This window comes from Pararge aegeria, chromosome 11, assembly GCF_905163445.1.
Source record: "Pararge aegeria chromosome 11, ilParAegt1.1, whole genome shotgun sequence".
NCBI lineage: Eukaryota > Metazoa > Arthropoda > Insecta > Lepidoptera > Nymphalidae > Pararge > Pararge aegeria.
Genome location: NC_053190.1, coordinates 17,952,793 through 17,972,104, shown reverse-complemented (window position 1 = coordinate 17,972,104; position 19,312 = coordinate 17,952,793). Strand labels below are relative to the sequence as shown.

At 38.6% G+C, this 19,312-nt stretch overlaps 1 protein-coding gene across 1 annotated transcript in view; it reads left to right on the top strand.

The window, feature by feature from the left end:
- The window catches only part of LOC120627450 (protein peste-like), a 61,163-nt gene that overhangs the window by 9,906 nt on the left and 31,945 nt on the right, over positions 1 to 19,312 (top strand). Inside the window, exons 2-9 of the mRNA XM_039895454.1 lie at positions 2,082 to 2,229; positions 4,989 to 5,127; positions 5,863 to 6,020; positions 10,012 to 10,227; positions 14,293 to 14,421; positions 15,018 to 15,189; positions 16,541 to 16,743; positions 17,358 to 17,431. Of these exons, the coding sequence (XP_039751388.1) occupies positions 2,082 to 2,229; positions 4,989 to 5,127; positions 5,863 to 6,020; positions 10,012 to 10,227; positions 14,293 to 14,421; positions 15,018 to 15,189; positions 16,541 to 16,743; positions 17,358 to 17,431 (1,239 nt within the window). The remainder of the gene's footprint in view (positions 1 to 2,081; positions 2,230 to 4,988; positions 5,128 to 5,862; positions 6,021 to 10,011; positions 10,228 to 14,292; positions 14,422 to 15,017; positions 15,190 to 16,540; positions 16,744 to 17,357; positions 17,432 to 19,312) is intronic.

Below are 19,312 nucleotides of genomic sequence, written 5' to 3'. Positions count from 1 at the left end.
CTGTACTGTGTTTTGTTTCATCCTTCTACTCCTCTTTATCTAAAAGAGAGGTTTAAATTTGTAGGACTCCCAGACGAACTTCGTTCTACGAGGAAGTTAGTCTTGAAGGTGCCTGGTCACAAATCCTCCTTCTTCAACGGATCATTTACGGTTCAGGCTATTAAATTATGGAACGCCTTGCCGTTAGATATCCGTGAGGCACAATCGATTGGGACCTTCAAGAAACTAGTGAAGGATCATTATTTGTCTCTTTCAGCCGAACAACGTTGAAGCGAATCATTTTAAGTGTGTAATTTGAATTATTTATGTATTTCATACTAATTGGGGATGTTATATGTAATATATTTATATAGATATTTATGTTATATATTTTATTTGTATTTATATATAATATATTTATATATATATTATAGTTATATTTATATATATATATATTTTATTTATATTTATATATTTGTATAATTTTTAAATCTTATTTATTGCACCACCTACCTCTTTTCTACGTTTTTTCCTTTTACGCCATTGGTTGCCTGGAAGAAATCGCTATGTAGCGATAAGGCCACCAAATTGTACTCTCTTGATTGTATTTATATCTTTGTAACTACTTTTTGTTTCTTTGGTGTACAATAAAAGTGTATTCATTCATTCATTCATTCAGGGAATCGAGTTCGATCTCCGGCACGCACCTCTAACTTTTCGGAGTTCTGTGCATTATCTATTATTATATATATATAAGAGAGAAAGTGTGTGGGTATGTTCCGTATAGGCTCCGAAACGGCTGGACCGATTTCAATGAAACTTTCAGGGAATCTCCGGATTGACCTGGCGAGTAATCCTGTAAAGTTTGGTGACGATCGGAGCACTCCTATTTTTGAACTCTCAAACTGTCAAATACAGCTTTTATTTACTATGATGATATTCTATTGTTGGGTGTACATGGGTGTAGATAATGATGTTCACCCGCTCTAAAAGAGAATAGAAGATAATGAATACGGAGAGAAATAAATGATTGAATATATTATGAGACTTAAATTAAAAATTTAATGATGTAAGTTTATTGTTTAAATAAAATAAAGCAAAATCTAGCCCGGCGAAGCGGGCTGGGTACGCTAGTACTTAATAAAATATCATTTAAATAATAACAGTGAAGGAAAACATCTTGAGGAAACCTATATTCCATTAGAGTTCTCCATAACGTTCTCATTCTGAGAGGAGATCGATGATAAAATCCTGCATTGATGAAGTTACGCCTAACTACTAGTATATTTATAGGATGTTGCATCAGGTAGCAATATTGTAATTCCTCCAGAGAGCTATTGTATGTGCCATGGCCTTCCAATATGGAGTTCCCTAGAGAAAGGATGGATTGCTTTAGTTAACACAATTTATTAGCAAGTGTTCAATTTAGCAAAGTTATTTATTATGTTTTAAATTGCATTTATTTTACTACTTTTAATAAGCAATCGTATTTAAGACGAACCTTTTTAGAACACTCAATATAATTTTCACGAAGGGATATATATGCAATACTTGGTGAAAATTATAAACTTGAAATGTAGCAATTTAATAAAATATCGCACAATTGGTTTGGATTTTATAAAATAATGCTTAACTTTAATTGTTTGATACGTCATATCGTAATAAATAAATGAGTACAACTAAAGCCAAAATTGTTATGATAAATTGTGACTTTTCATATATTATTATTTTCAATGTAACAAAATATATAAAAAAATATTTTGGGAGCCATTCTCCAGTACGTATGCCACACGGCATTAATATAAATGAACAAATTCACCTAAAATTTATTGAAATTCATACAATTTGGATGTAGTTTGTTAGTGAAGTAGTTCTTCACCAACAAACTACAGCGTTCTTATATTACAAACTTTATTTAATCTAGTCTTAGCATAATGAAATATAGATTGACATAATATTACTTATTTATAAATAGAATGAACAGCAGTCAGTGATAAAATCTGCATTTCATCTCGTAGTATTATCTGCGATTTTCACGCAATATAGAAAATTAGGTATGAAAGTTGGTGTCGTTGTTTTTCAATCTTTCTATTTGTTGCCAGGTCTATCGCGATTGGCCTGGGGTGTGCGATGCGCGGCCACGCGCCGCTGTGGCGGCGGCTGGCGGTCGGCGCAGCCGCGCTGCTCGCCGCCGCAGCGCTCGCGGCCGCGCTCTGCTGGAACAGCATCTTCGAGGCGGCTCTCAACTCGGTGAGTGAATGTACCGAGCACTCTGCACTGTGGTGCGGCTGGCAGTCGCCGCCGCAGCGCTATAAGCCTCGCTCTGCTGAAACAGCATTTTCGGGGCGGCTTTAAACTCGGTGAGTGAATGTGTCAAGCACTCTGTGCTATGTCGCCGCTGGCAGTCGCCGCCGCAGCGCTCGTGGCCTCGCTCTGCTGGAACAGCATCTTCGAGGCGGCTCTAAACTTGGTGAGTAAATGTACCGAGTACTCTGCAATGTGGCGCGGCTGGCAGTCGCCGCCGCTGCGCTCGCGGCTGCGCTCTGCTGCGACAGTATCATCGAGGCGGCTCTCAACTTGGTGAGTGAATGTGTTGAGCACTCTGTGCTGTGGCGCGGCTGGCAGTCGCCGCCGCAGCGCTTTCGGCGTCGTTCTGCTAGAACAGCATTTTCGAGGCAGTTCTCAACTCGAATGAATGTGTCGCTACTCGTGTTCCTTGCATGATCTGCGAAGCAATACCAAGCATACAAGGAGCACGTCCTGTACGTGTCGCCCTGTGTCCATCTGCCTGGGGCGTAGGTCATGTGCCTGCAATTAAACCCGAAAACACAGCATTGAAACAATGCTGCTTTGCGGCAGAAGTTCGTGTTGGTAGTACTTCCTCGGATAAGCTCTTTCATAAGAAACTCTAGAACTAGGTACTAATTTTCGAGGCGGCTCTCGACCCGGCGAATGTTCCTATATTTCACAGTTATGAAATTCTTAGTGTGCAAGTCTAATTCGCTATTTGTTCTAAAAAAAAGGAATAATATAAAAAAAAAATCACACATGTCATTAAAATAATAAATACATATATTAAAATATTATATAATAATTTCTTACTTATTAATATACTATAATACATTTAAAAAATTCTTCCTATTTTAATAAGATTTCGTTTTACACTTTACACTTTTAATTTTTAAAATGAATGTATTCTTTTCCTAGAAGTAACAACAATTATTACTACGTCGATAGGATATTAAGGTAGGATATCATGTACAGGAAGTACAAAATATCCTACCTACTTGATGACGGAAATTAAAAATTACAATAATTTTAAATCTTATTTGGTACAGGTTAAGATAAATTCAAAAGTTATTTATTTCAATTCTCATGTTGAATTATTACTAGGATTAGGGTCAGAATTGAAAAATACAGCTATTAGATTAATTCTTTTATGCCACAATAGTTGCCCGCGACTTTGTCCACGTTCGTTTAATTTTTTTTAATAATCGCCTCGGAACAGTTCATTTTCTAAAATTATACAATCTATATCTATGCAAAACTGTCTAAACATTTTTGCATAGATATAGATTGCATATTTGGATTGGTTTTGCTTTACCGTAGTAACATCCATCACGTATATCCATACTAATATTCTAAATGTGAATGTTTTGTTTGTTACCTTAGTTCGGTACATAGGTTAAATTAATCTTATTGAAATTTGGTACATACGTGTATTTTGAATCCTGGAGATATATTTATCCCTGGAGATTTATTTAAGGGGGCAATTTGGGAATTCATTATTTGTGAATTTTCTCTGGACTGGTTCGAATTGGAGTTCGACCGTGGGAGTCTTTCGGCAAAGGAATAATATGCCAAGTGATTTAACGTTCCAGATTAAGATGCCGCATAAGAACTGATTAAAGTATAGTTTCATTGTTACTGCCCCACCCCCTCACTGGTTAGCCAGCTAAGTAAAACGTTAACTTAAGTTACCTTAAGTCAAACTTGGGGTGGAATAAAAAAAAAGACGTGTGTGTACTTATGTACAATTATATGGACCCCTCTGACCTTGACAAAATTTTGCATATAGCATCGGATCACGGCTGCAAACGGCAAACAATGTTCTGTCAATTGACTCGCGTATTAAGAGGTCGATACGTTTATCCCTAATAGTTATTGATCTCAAATCGTAATCAATGTTGCATTGAATACACTAACACGTGGACTTTTAGTAATTAAGGAGTCACCTTGGCATCGAAATGTATCGTTGCCCACGAAGTTTGGCTTTTTGTTGTGATTATGGTATTTCTAAGATATTACGGATATATTAGGTTTATTCAATAACCATATACAATATACTTCATATAACATAATAATCGGACATAGAAGAACACATGGACATATACACACAACATTCACTTAAGATGGACGCACAGACACGTACACACGCACACACATACACACGCGTTTTAGTCAGCATGCTATTCTCACTTAACAATTAGACAACTCAACACACCATTGCAAAGTTTCCTTTGTTAAAGTGCACTAGATATTATCTCAGTGATTCAATCAACGTTTGGGAGGCACTGGCCCCTAAGATTCGTGATTTCCTAGTTTAGGTGTCAGGATTCCCAGGGTTTCGTACTGAGTTTTTTTATTAAATAGTTTCTATTTCTATTAAACTTGTACCCATAATCGGTTTTTATGCGGCATCCTTAATCCGGAACCGGAACGCTAAATCATCATTACCTCCTGGTCTCTCTTGTCTCCTCCCAGAATGAGGAGGGTTTAGGCCTCAGTCTACCACGCTGGCCAAGTACGGATTGGACCTCCTATTTGACCGCCATTTGGTGCAGTGGGCAGCGACCTTGCTTTGTGAGTCCAAGTCTGTGGGTTCGATTCTTAGAACTGGATTTTTTTTTTGTGATGAACATGAATGTTTTCCAATGTGTCCCTGGACGAAGTCTCTGGTCTCACCTAACGTTTGCTTAACTACAATAGAACCTATATGATTGTTTCAGCAAATAAAGCTCAACCCGCACTCCCGCGCTTATAACGACTGGGTGGCGCCATCCGTGCCACTGCTCTTCGACGTGTACCTCTTCAACTGGACCAACTCCGAGCGGTTTCCCGAAGAGATCCCGAATTTAGAGCAGCTTGGTAAGTGAGGGAGCAGAAGTAGAACTTTTTGTGACAGATCTCACCCGAGGAAGTATTTATCGTGCATATTTCTGCAGCCAAAGAGCATCGCTGTGTTCCGGTCTGCAGGGCGTGGTTGCCCAAGTTATAACCAGCCAAACTATGACCCCTCAGATTGATGGATACAGATTGGCACTTATCTGGACGTATTCCTTTCATGCCCTGTTGCTCTGTTTACATGCAATGGTTTTCAACTTCACCACAGGTCCATACAATCGGGTGGTCCATCTGTTTGGTCCGTGAATCTTCAATTATTAAAATTATATAAACGAAATTTGATGGTTTGTAATTCCATAACGCCCAACCAATCAACTTGATTTGTGACATAGAGTTAGTTGAAAGGACGGAGAGTGACACTGTGAGTGGAATTTCGTGCCATGGAATCTTGCAGTAAGGGTACAAGATTACAAGATTTGCTCGCTCGTCGAAGGAGTTTTCGTGTATCGATTACAGAAACAAATTGAATTACAGCTCAAATTTGCTTATAAAACCAAAGTTTCGGAGCGAAACCTGCGTAGAGGGTACATAGCCGAAGATCTGTTTGGTGTGGATTGAATATAAGGATTGAATAAATTATAAATTACACCATACAGAATATTTTTCTTTTCTCGGAGTATAGGAAATTAAGCTTAATTTCATAATAATGACTTTTCTTTCTTTCTTACTAAGCCTACTGAACTCTGTTTATGTTCCCAGGTCCATACCGTTTCCGAGAGCGTCGGACGCACGTGAACGTCACGTTCCACCCTACGAACGGCTCCGTTTCGTACCGGACGCAGCGCAGCTGGTACTTCGACGAGACGAGCAACGGTACGCTGCAGGACAATGTCACCATCCTCAACGTTATAGCCGCTGTGAGTACTTAATTTTTAATTTATTTTTTTAATTTAATTCCACTACAAGTTAGACCTTGACTGTAATCTCACCTAAGGTAACGGTAACGGGCTACATTGTCAGACGGTCATCATCATGATTAAAAATCCATTTCTTATTTATAATTCATAAATATAAAAAATCAATGAAGAAAAAAAATAAAGAAATAAAAAAAATCTTTATTGAATTTAAACTTAGTACATACTTACGTATATTTATTTATGTTTTTTATATATTAACTTTGTGCACCATCCTCTGTTGGTCTGACTTATGCTTCTTTCGCTCAGGTTCAAAGATCACTTGTGATATGGCCGCCTTTGCACCATAACCCTGTGTATTTTTGTGTTTCTTTTTCGTTGTACTGTTTTCTTGTTTTGTTTCAATAAACTTATCTATCTTTCTATATCTATAGTCACTTCAACGTATTTACTTTTTGGCATATATCTTTTGTAGGACGTTCCAAAATCCATGATACTGGGCCGCTTGTTTCAACGCGTTGGGGGTCAGCCCAACCCTAAGACAATGTCTAACGCTTATGTTTGCACAGTGTGTCGCACGTGAAATTGTAGACGACTACAAACATATATCAATTCATACGATCCATTTAGGTACGTCCAACTTCGAAAAGGAGGTGAACCGCCGAATCCAACTCGAATAAACAGCGTTCGGGAAACTTCGTGACATATTTTCGTCCAAAATCTCTCTGTGCCTAAAGACCAAAATCTCGTGTTGCCATTGATGATCTGATCTGAAACGATGTCGCTAACAATGGCCTCATAAGAAAGCTCAGAGTCACCCCGCGGGCGATGGAAAGAGCTACATCAGGAATACCTCTACGTGATCAAATCAGATATGAGAAGATCCGTAGAAGAACTAGAATTACCGAAATAGCTCAACGAGTCGCGAAGCTGAAGTGGCAAGAGGTGGGGCACATACCTAACTCGAAGTAACGACGGAGGTTGGGTTTCCAAGGTGCTGAAATGGAGACCCCGCACTGGTAAACGCAGCGTTTGTTAGGGAATATGGCACTTATATTAAATCTGTACCCTATCCCTACGTGGCTAGTAAAGTCAAAGTCAAAAATATCTTTATTCACGTAGGCGTACATTACGTGAGAAATGTGTACTCGGTAGTGAGACGATGGCGATAACCATATTCGTAAACTTAAAACTAAAGCTACAAGGGTTCCCAACCTAGTCTAAGATGATGCCCCCAACAAACTTAGTCGGTTGAAAAAGAGGTTCCAAAAAAAAGGTTACTACGTCACATCGTACCGGTCCGATACCTCGTGTAAATAAATTAGGGATATGAGCAGTATATCTAGTGGTAATTATCGAGGTCAGTGGCTTATTACAAGAAAAGGAAGCCAAAATAACCTTCAACTATACTACTAGGCTGTAGGCGATTAATGCAAAATGGCACAATTTGAATAGATAACAACGCGTGGTCGATTGATTTTTTTTTTTGAAAATAAACGTAGGCTGTTTCAATTCTGTTATCTAAATTTTATTATAATTGCAATTTAATATTCAGTTGCGAAGTGCTTAAAAGGATTGACATTTTTATTTTATTGTAATAACAAATCACATAACATACCAAATGGTGTTCAATTAACGCGTTCTTTCTTTTAAACTACGAGCACAGTAAATATAGTGCACTGACGAGGCCCCAAAGCTAATTTCGCAGGATTTTAGTCGGGGGTACTTTCGCGAAGCGACCGAAGAGGTGATAGCCCAGTGGGTAGCTCGATTTCACTTTCGGGGGCCCGAGTTCGAATCCCAGCACGCACCTCTACTTTTTCCAAGTTTTGTGTGCGTTTTAAGTAATTAGAAATATTATCACTTGCTTGAACGGTGAAGGAAAACATCGTGAGGGAACCTGCATGCCTGAGAGTTCTCCAGAATGTTCTTAAAGGTGTGTGGAGTCCAGCAATCCGCATTGGGTCATCGTGGTAGACTACAGCCTTAACTCCTTCTCATTGTGGGAGGAGATAAATGCCCTGTAGTGGGCCGGTAATGGGTTGATATGATAATGATGGTAAGAGCACTTTACCCTATTCAGTATCTAATAAAATCTCCCGAACCCGTGGGAAGAGGAAGTGTGGTGACAGTTGTCTGATCTCACTTGGCAACCTGGGCGGCCTGCTAAGCTTCTGGAGAGAGCTCGGCTGGCTGGAGTGACCCAGCGGGGGCTGTACCAGTGGCACTACGTACAACGGAAGGTTCCGGCTGACCAAATACGGAAACAAGCCCAGAGAAAGAAGAAGAAGTTGTCTGATCTGGCACCATTAATACTGTTAATTTAAAACCTCACAGATTCTTCTTATTTTCTTAGTAGAGTGAATTTACACAGATTTGTGCACCTGTTTGGACGGTACGATGACACAAAGGGTTACAGATACCAAGCGGTGAAAGTAATAATTTGTGTCAGGGGTCAAGAATTGATAACGGGCGGTTGATAAATCCTAACATATATTATAAATGCGTACGTGTGTTTGTTTGTCCTTCGCAAACTAGAACGCAACTAAAGGCGCTGGTTAAACGTGTCATTTTAGGTGTCACTACACAGCACCTGAGTGTGAAACCTATGAAGTGCCGTTTTTTTATCTATATAAAATAATTTATATATATTATATTATTATATTATATTTTAAGATTTGAATCAATTACATGTTACATTTTTTTTTATTATTATTTGTTAATTTTGATTGAAATGGATGTTCTCCAGTTTTATATGCTAAGATAATATTTTCCAAAATAGGTAAAACCAGTTCACATCCGCTTGGCAATAACTGCGAAAAAAAAACCTCTGAAATCCAAAGAAGACACAAACAATACGTTAAGATCTTTTAGTCGCAATTTCTTAAATTCCAGATAGCAGACTTTATTTCATTTAGTAATTAAAGTCTACTTTAGTAGACGCTAGAAAAAAAAACCCATCACAAATTTGTTTGCGAATTTGCCATCGTTCTTAAACCACGGACGTAAGTATTGTCTTGGGAGGCGTGTACATTAAGCGCAATATAAGTTTTGTATTTTTTTATTTACAAGTCATATGTTGCGACTGTACCTACTTATTTTTCGATACTCCACAACAAAGAATATGTTGTTAATATGTATAAAGTGTAATCAAAATAATTTCAATGGCGGAGCCATTCTTCTTGCGCCAGTGTGCGCCGCAAATTTCGCACACAGGAGTGGCGCAACTAAGTCGTACCATTTTATAATCTCATACGTTTCAAACGCTTTTAAAATACTCTACAGAATAATCCCTATTAGAGCTCGGACGTTTGTTATGTAACTATATAAGCTCTTTGTCTGGGCAGGTTATAAGTTAAATCCCTCTCAAATCCCCTTGGGCCTGGTGCAAAAACATTTTCGTATGCTTAGAACCGGTTTATCTGTTTTAATTTTGCATATTATGTTAAGCTTCATACGAAAGAGAGAAAAAATATTTGCTAAGCTTAACAGTTTAATTTTTATTAACATTCTTATATTTGATCACTTTTAGCGATAAGGCTGCCTTTATACCCTTACACTACGGCTTTGTTTTTCTTTGTATTGTTTCTTTGAGTTTTGTGGCAATAAAGTTATTCTATCTGTCTATCTATCTATGTCGCAAAAGAGCAAGTGCTGAGTTTCTTCCCGGCTTCTTCTCGCTAGAATCTGCCTTCCGAATTGTAGACGTTTCAAAAGTGCTTATAAGCTATGCCTTATCGTCATCTTCATACCAACCATTACCAACCCACTACAAGGCCACAATGAGGGGTCCACCACGCTTGCCCAGTGCGGATTGGCGGACTCGGACGCGGACCTTTGAGAACATTATAGAGAACTCTCAGAAATGCAGGTTTCCTCACGACATTTTCCTTCACCAACCAAGTGTTATTGTGTGTGTAGAGAAGTAAATTTTTTTTTAAAAAAATTCAATTACACTATAAAAAAAAAACTTATTACTCCTGTTTCTTTCCAGTCTGCAATCTACCGGTCCCGTCATTGGAACTTCTTCAAGCAGAAGGGCCTGTCGATGGTACTGGCGATGTCTGGGCACGGGATGACGACGTCCAGGCTTGTACGCGAGCTGCTGTTCGATGGGTTTGAGGACCCCTTGCTGGATATGGCTAAGAGTCTGCCGGCCAGTGCCACTGGCGGCGCTCCCCCAGTTGACAAATTTGGACTATTTTATGGGGTGAGTGCACAATAGTTTTATGCTATTCAACTGTCAGGAGTTTAAGCAATTCACGATAAAGGAAAACCTGAGAGCTCTAATATTCTTAATAGCGCGCGTAGCCTACCGATCCGAAGTTAGTCAGTGTCGTAGACTTTGGCCTAAACACTTTTTTAACATAGAGAAGTCTAGGCCGTTAAAGGGTTGATAATGACTATGAACAGTCAGGAGTAAGTAAAAGAAGTAATTTGGAACAATAAATACCATCCTGTTTAGTAAAATATTTTACAGAATTGTACGTTGATTTCAATGGCTAAAATTTAGCAATTATTTTGCGCACGCGCAGCATCTACGCATTGCTGCCCGTTATTTTTATTTTCCGTCGCGGCTGTCTCTTGTCCGCCTAGCCTCAACATCTCTTACAACTTCCTCCCCTTCTCAACTTCTCGCCCGTCTGTACTCCTCGCCCGATGCATCGTCTCCTCGTCCGTTTTCTCGATACTGCGATAATGTATATAGACAACAAGACGAATCCCAGAGTCCAATCGCTATGTGGTATTTATTTAAGTTCTGGAATTTCTATAGGCATCTACGAACGAGACTTAATAAAACTAAAGTAAACGTTGACTTTCAAAAAGAATAACTGCTGAGTTTCTTAGAGACTCTCAGTGATTCACAGACAATCAGGTTTAATTTCACAAAAAAACCTGTAAAGTGAGCATTCTGCTTAGATTATACACAATGTAAATAAAATCAAAGGCCTAGTAATTAAGGATGTAGTTTTAAATAAAGCTTTTGATCAAATACATGAATATAATATAACCAGTTTTTGCCTGCGGCTTCACTCGCTTTTATGTACCTATATTACGACAATCAATTCTGGTTGACCTTTCCTAAAAGCCTCCCACATCTCAAGAATAGTAAATTTTATCTGGACGAAATATACCAAAGGTTCTTTTCTCAAACCCTGAGAACGTATATTCATTATGTTCTGTTAAGTAATTTAGGCGAAAAAGATTAACAAATGTATAGAGATTTAAAATATTATTAAAGATTTGAACAAAAAGATTCCATAGGCAAAGACCTGATATGAGTATAATTTAAGGCTTAACTCAAACCTGTCTAATTATTTGGTTAACAGATCACGCATTGCATAAACCGCTCGTAAATTCCTAGGTAATTGCCGTATGCCATTTGTCAAAACGAGATTTAGTTATTTGGTCCTATATGTCCCCATTCGCGGGCAATCCTTCGCAGCAATCCATCGCTTCATTAATAATTCAGATAATCGACATTCAACATGCTGTACATTATTCTACTAGTCAAGCCCTTTCATTTGATACCCATACTGAGGGAGTTGTGTCAAATAATATGTATTACGCCATTTTGTGGTGGCGGCCATCTTGGATTTGAAATTTGTCATATATTAGTTTACTAGTCAAGCCCTTTCATTGGATACCCATATTGAGGGATATGTGATAAACAGTAGTCCTTCGGGCTGGCCCAGTGTGTATTGGTGGATTTAACACACCTTTGAAAACATTAAAGAAAACTTTCAGGTTTGCAGGTTTCCTCAAGATTTTTTCCTCTACCGTTTAAGAAAGTTAAAAGAATATTTTAATTGCTTAAAACGTATATCACTTACTAAAATTCAAGGTGCGAGCTGGAGATCCAACTTGGCCACCACAATAAGGAGGCTGGAGTCCTAGCTGCAGCTAGCTCGAAGCATGTAAAGTCTACCGATACCCACTTGGTCAGCGTGTTGCAGTAAATATATAAAGCAGTATGGCAACTAGACCAGATTATCATAATAATTAGGTCCTACGCTCCACTAGAGTGTTAGGGTTGTCATTGTAATTTAAATGGTTTGTATTTCAGCTAGTAAACTACATTGTTTACTGTAGTAGTCAAATCTTGTAGACTTCCGGCAATGACTTGATATTAATGATCACAGAATTAAGAAAAATACAGAATCCTCATTCAGACATTTGTATGTAGTGCATTGTGCCCGAAAACAGTAAAAACGCACGTCTCTTCACACCCGCGGAATATTGATAGCTCACAAACTTTTTCCCATTTTATAGTGGAACGTTTGGAACTTTAGAGGTAAAATAATTACTGCCAACTGCTAAATGTTATGTAGTTACTTACCACACGTTACTACCACATGAAAGCGGTCTCTGGAAGCGGTAATGAAGTTTTCAAACTTATCTTGGAACAAGATTAAGTCTGCAGCTCGGGATAGGTCTGGATGAAAAAACATAGTCTCGGGCCACCAGGCGTTGAAGGACACAAAGAAGAAGAAGAGAGACCACCTGTTGCAGAAACACTACTAAAGTGGAGTGGTATTTGATGCTTCAATATTAGTCATGTACACGGTTTCTGTGATATGTTCTTAATTCTGTTATAATGATGATGATTATGACTTTATTACATACAATACAACGTAAAACCCGAATTTAAATGGAAAAAAAAATGGTCGATACAGTATCCAGCTTAACGGGAATCAATAATCTGTAATGCCTTTTTGTACAATATTTCTTGGCATAGGTATGTATGTAAGTATGGGGAAAAGGGTGGAATAGTCCTTACAGAGGACTGATCACACTAGCAATGGCAGGCGTCCCCTCATTATAAATATATATGTATGTAAGTAGGACGTCTATAACGCACAGACACACTTGACTGAAGTGAGTTCTTTTGAATTCGAATTATTAGCATGTGTTGATCTGAGTCTCCGTCAGCGATGATTGATCAGACAATTGGTCAAGTGAAACTAATTTGCGTCTCTTTGGAGAACTACTTCAACAATCAACTGTACCTATAAAGCTCCCCATTCACAGGGAAATAATATACATTGGACAGATTGACTGTCTGTTGAAGGACGACAAAAATTGTCACCGAGGGTGACAATACACACAGAAGTTTCGCAAACTAACTGAGGCCACTTTCAGTTATTCAACAAGTACGAGAGCTAATGCAATTTAAACCAAGATAATAATGCGTTTTTATTGGTCGATTTCATACTCACCACATCGTAAAACAGTCCCACAGGCTTGTTTATCTCAGTCGATACCTAATTTAGCTGTGGACAGTTGCCGTCAAATAACGCCTAAAACATTGCAATTGTATTTGCCAACCGAGTTGAAATTAGCTCAGTTGGAAACTTAGAATTTGGAATGCAAAAAAATGGATTTGATAGGTTATTTAATATAACATTCCACAGTGGCTAGTTAAATCTACTGTCAACAGAGATACAGAATTGGCCGGCCGGTAGAAAGGCAGCTTTATACTGTTGTTAATGTCACACTGTCGATTAATTATTTATTGATGCACAAAACTTCAACTTCGACTTCCAGCAAGAGTTTCATATACTCACTAGCCTTGGCCTTATTTAGGTTTTGGTTAAAAATCCTTTATTTTCCCGGGATAAGATGTATCCTACACAAACTATGAGTTCCTTTTCTTTCTTTCTTTCTACATTTATGCAAAATGTATAAATTTTTACCTAGTATAAATTGGAGTTTACAATATCTAGAATATTTAAATTTAATTGGTAAAAATTCGATTGCGATAGATGGCGTAACTAGTAGTATGTCTCGCGCTATCATTGCGTTATCCTAGAATCATATAATCCTGAAAACCCGGCGTAATACTCAGTCGAAAGCACATCTCATACAGTTCGGTATACTTATATATTAGCTTAGAAAGTGCAGTGCTATGTAAATTAGGGTACCGTGATGTGAGGTACAACACACCAAGACATGTTAAGCGGCTAAGCCGTAACATAGCATAGGTATCAAATGCTATTTTTTTAAATCGCACTGGTAACTTTGCTGGCCAATCATTGGGCTGACCAACCACCTGGTTGTCCGTAGCTAGTGGTCATATGGAATACAGCAGTTTCGACTATGGATCACAATATCTTGAATTAGATGATAAGATTACCGGGTTAGGCTAAAAATCGTTAGTTACTAAGTTTGTTTTTTGCTTTTGTATTTGTGTTTTATTCAGTACCAGTAACTCTCGCCCGGAAATTTATGACATACGATTTCTGTACTTACATATGCGAATGCTATTTTTCAGAGAAACAACTCAATGGACACCGAGGGTCTGGTGGAAGTGACAACAGGAGAATTAGGAGGGATACCAGGACAAATCCTTAGTTGGGACTACCACAAGAGCCTTCCGTGGTACGAAGGAGAATGTGCGAAGGTATGATTTAACTATCAGATTGCAAACTGAATCATTAATAATATCTATAGAGGCTGAAAAAATAAAAGCCAAGATTAAGGTAATTCGATCTACTTTTTGTAAACTGCATCGTTGGTTAGAACGACTATGGCACATAGGGACCTGGTTTCGAATTCTGAGTGGAGTTTAAGGAAAATATGTGCTTAACAGTGGGAATAATATGCTAAGGATGATGATGACTATTTAATAGAACTTGAGTGTCAATGAATGGTCCTTCGTCCATCACTGAAAAACATGATTGTCTCGCTAAACTACCTATTAAACTTAATAAATCTTCATTCACTCTCTCCTTTGTTTAGGACACAGTAGACAGGAAAGAAAAAAAAAATATATTAAAGCTCGCATCGAGTTCTATTTTCCCGAATTCCTCATGATGTTCATCCAGGATATCTGTTTATTTCATTAAATCTGTCCAGCTATTAATGCGTACAAAAATCCACATCTAAAATTTCTCCCTACTTGACAAACTTGCGAAACAGTTAAATTTAGAACTGCTAACTGTTCTAAACTTTTGGGTCGGGATTGACAAGGATCTAATGAGCTGTAATGCGTTTCAGATAACAGGGAGCGGTGGCGAGTTCATGCCCCACAACCTGACAGAAGATTCTTTGCTCACAATCTTCATGCCCGATCTGTGTCGTACTGTTCACTTGGAGTACGAGCAAAGCGGCCAGATCGGTGGACTTCCTTATAACAAGTACGCGATGACGGACATCAGTTTCGACAATTGTAAGACATTCCATTTGTTATATAGTTTCGTTTGCATAATATTCTCAGCACACTTTACCGCCATGCCTTTCGATTATACCAATAATGTATACAAGCACCGGCGCGTTGTTTCTTATGCTTTTACAGTTCATACTTCGGTGAGTCCTTTTATAGGATAGGAAGAAGAAGAGGTGGTGATTATTATATGGTTCGGTGTGAAATACTGTTAGTATCTGAGTTTCCTGCCACGTACAACTCTATTGAAACCTAAAGTTGTGGCTTTAATATTCAAAGAGTTAACCGTGGGACGATGGAGTCCTAATTTGCTGTAATGGCGACCCTACATCTGTGAACGCAGAGGTTGACGGATCAATAAAATTCAAAATTCAAAACGTTTTATTCATGTAGACCTTATCACAGGAGCTTATGAAGCGTTCATAAATTTAACATGTTACACTAATTAGTGATGGTGATAACTGTATCGTTAAACTATAACAATATCTAGGAGGGTTCCAAACGCGCCCTGGTCTAAGAAGAGCCCACAGTAAATTAAGCCAGTTTCTTTTGTTATCAACATCTCACAGTCGAGTTGATGTTGAGCTATGGAGTTAGAGCAATTCATACCCTAGCTCTTTTTATCATGTACATGTAATCCTTAACATTATAATAGAATTTTTCTATAAGATTACTTTTTATATAAACTTTGAATTTATTGAGAGACATCTCAAGGATTTCATCTGGTAATTTGTCATCAAATTATATACAATTACCCTTAAATGAGTTACTAATTTTATGCAGCCTAGTACTAGAAGTTTATTTTACGTCTAAAATCAATAATATTACAGTCCACTTCCTTTTTAAATTTTGTTATTTTTTATAAACATGAATTAAATTTTCAAGTACCTATGTATTGATTTTGCACCGTCATAATTTTAGCTTCTTTAAATTTATCTCTTAAAGACTCTCTTGGGCCCATTTTATATATTGCACGAACAGCCCTCTTATGCTTCTGCAGTACAAAATTAGAATCAATATCAGCAGCATTACCCCATAATAATATGCCGTGGGACATAGGTAAAACTTACTGTAAAAGTAACTAAAATACACAAGACTGGCAGTTTCGTTATCTGTCATACTACGTATCTTTTTAACCGCGTATGATGCAGAGCTAAGTCTGTTCGATAAATTATTTATATGTGGGCCCCATGCAAGTGAAGATTAATTATGGGAAGCCGCAGGAAACTAGCAGCCAAGACCGACGGCTTTGGAACTTCCTACATAAACCTATTTCTCAAGCGGCTGTTGTCAATCGGTTGATATGACGACGATTATGACATCAAGATTTTTAAATTTTGTATTAAATTCTTTCCAGCATCTAGAACCCCACTGAACTCGTGTTTCTGCAACGGAGAGTGCGGTTGGGGCGGTGTAATGAACGTGTCAGCGTGTCGCTTCGGCAGCCCGTCATTCCTGTCTCTGCCCCACTTCCTGCACGGAGACCCCGAATTGCGCGACACAGTTCGCGGCATGCAGCCCGACCCAGATCTGCACTCCTTTTACTTTGCCGTGGAACCTGTAAGTCGAGTTTTTTGCAAGATTATATAGGAGCATTGTTAACCCGCCAACCCGTCATAGCTGTGGCGGCTGCACTTCCTATACGGTGAACCCGAGCTGCGTGATATATTACACAGACCTTCACTTCTGTTTCGCCCCGAAATCTTCGAGACAAGTGTTACTGCGAGAAGAGTGGGATCGGTGTAGTTAACGTGTTGTTACGACAGCCCGTAGTTCCTGACAACTGTAGAACTTTCTGCACGGTATTTTTGACACTGTTCGTGGCATGCAACTTAAGCTGGATGATACATTCCTTCTATTTTGCTGGGAACCATGTGAGTTGAGTGTTCCTGCAAGAGAGAGAAGAAGCGTTGTAGTTGTAGTTACATATCGCCACGGTATGCCTGTCGCCGCATTTCTTGAAAGGTAATAACTGGGACCTGTACAAGTTATTCGAAGATTCTGCAACTTATAGGTTGTTGGAGCAGTAAAGTAGGTCTGGCAAAAAAATTACTTTAAGCAATGTCCTGTAACATGTTTTTTTGTAGAAAAATTTCCCAATTAAGGCTATGCTTGTTTTACATATTTGGACGCCTACCACGAAGATCATTAATAATTAAACTTTATTGTTACAGAGGTTAGGCGTACCACTCGACGTAGCGGGAAGATTCCAATTCAACGTGTTTATCGAACCCAACCCTAATATTGCGTAAGTTTCTGAACATTTTTAACACTTTGAGAATCATTCATTCTTTCTAATTTTACTCTTTTTTTAATTTTTATCGGCTGGCACTGGCCCTTTATCCCAAAGCCATCAGTCAAATTTAAAATGATCTACTTTTCAATCTAGATTCCTCGAATAAAGGTAATACATTGCACAAGCATTGCCTTTTCTTATATTGATTCAATCCTGAACTCTGCTGCAGTACATGTAAAATCTTCAATGATGTAAGGTTTTAATCAACGCTAAGTCTGTGCCATATATTATTTGACTTGTCTAAGGCAATAAATATAATCGGTTCATGAAGATTTCTCTGACGAAAACTTCACAGAATATTATGTAGTGTAGTTTCAGTAGTAGTACCTAGAAATGTTTGTGACAGAACTCGTCCGGGGAAATACTACTGCCATGTTTATTTCTGCCATCATGAGAAATTTCTGTGTTCCGTACTGATGGGCCTGACTGCCGGTAATTTCTGGCACATGGGGCTTAACACCTACACTTCAGGTTAACAGACTCATGGCGACACTTTGTAGGACGTGATTTTTTCGTGCCCTGTGAAGCGGTTGTCTGTTTATAAGCGATGATGGTATTTAAGTTAACTTAGAAAATTATATGTGGGTAGACGGAAAATGTTTTACGAATAAACAGTCACAATCAAGCAGCTGGTCGTTTCATTACATGGTGACAGCGGTGCGGAGTATTTTCATTAAATAGTGATTCCATTACACTGCTTGGGCGGAATATTATTAATATTTGCGTCGTATATTTACTTAACAACAAATGGAGCACGCAAGGCCTCCCGCGGACCTCGTTTTGGAGGGTGGTCCGGCAAGTCGGGCGGACGCGTGGCGCAAGTGGTACAAGCAGTTTAATGTATTTTTGAAAGCGTCAGGAGTACACAAGGAAACAAGGGATATACAGGCGAGTCTCCTTATTAATCTCGTGGGGCCTGATGGCTACGACATTTATTCTACTTTTAAATTTTCAAAGGACGAAAATCAAGATGATATCGATGTTTTGGTAACGAAATTTAATGAGTATTTTGGAACAAAACACAGTACGACCATGGCCAGATTTCGATTTTTCACACGCAATCAAGAAGTTGGTGAGAATATAGACGTATACGTCACGGCATTACGCATACTTAGTCCGCATTGCGAATTCGAACACCTGGAGGATGGATTAATAAGAGATCGCATTGTGTGTGGTGTCTCGGACAACACAGTGAGAGACAGATTATTAAGAACGGACAATCTGACCTTGGAAAAGGCGATGAAGATTTGTCATGCCAACGAAGTGTCGCTTACAGAGGGTAAGCAAATCGAAGTCGTCAAAAGTACGGAATCTTCGGCGGCCGGTGCGGCGGTTGATGCGTTGTTCAACGCAAGGTCGCGCGCGCGGGCCGGAGGCGGCGGCGCGGCAGTTGCCGGACGCCTCGCCGGTGCTAGCGGCGCGCGCATACAGTGCAGCGAGAATTCACCGGGTCGTCGGTTCGATTCCCGGTTACACACAAATAGTGATTTGAAGTGTTGTGTGTCGTGTGGAATCGATCATGTTGGTCAATTTCAGTGCCCAGCCAAATTTGTGAAGTGTTTTTTTTGTAATCGTCGGGGCCATTTTAAACGGTTTTGTCCAGTCAAATTTAATAACAAAGTGTTCGAAGTAAGTGAAGAATTCAAAGACGACCTATTTTATGTGTCTACTCTGGACGATGTTAACCAGAATATAAACAATAAGTGGTTTGAAACATTGTTTTTATGTAAAAATGGTATGGCGGAAAATTTTAAATTAGATTCCGGTTCTGACTTAAATGTTTTATCACTTAAAACGTTTAAAAAATTAGGTTACTCAATTAATGATTTAAAA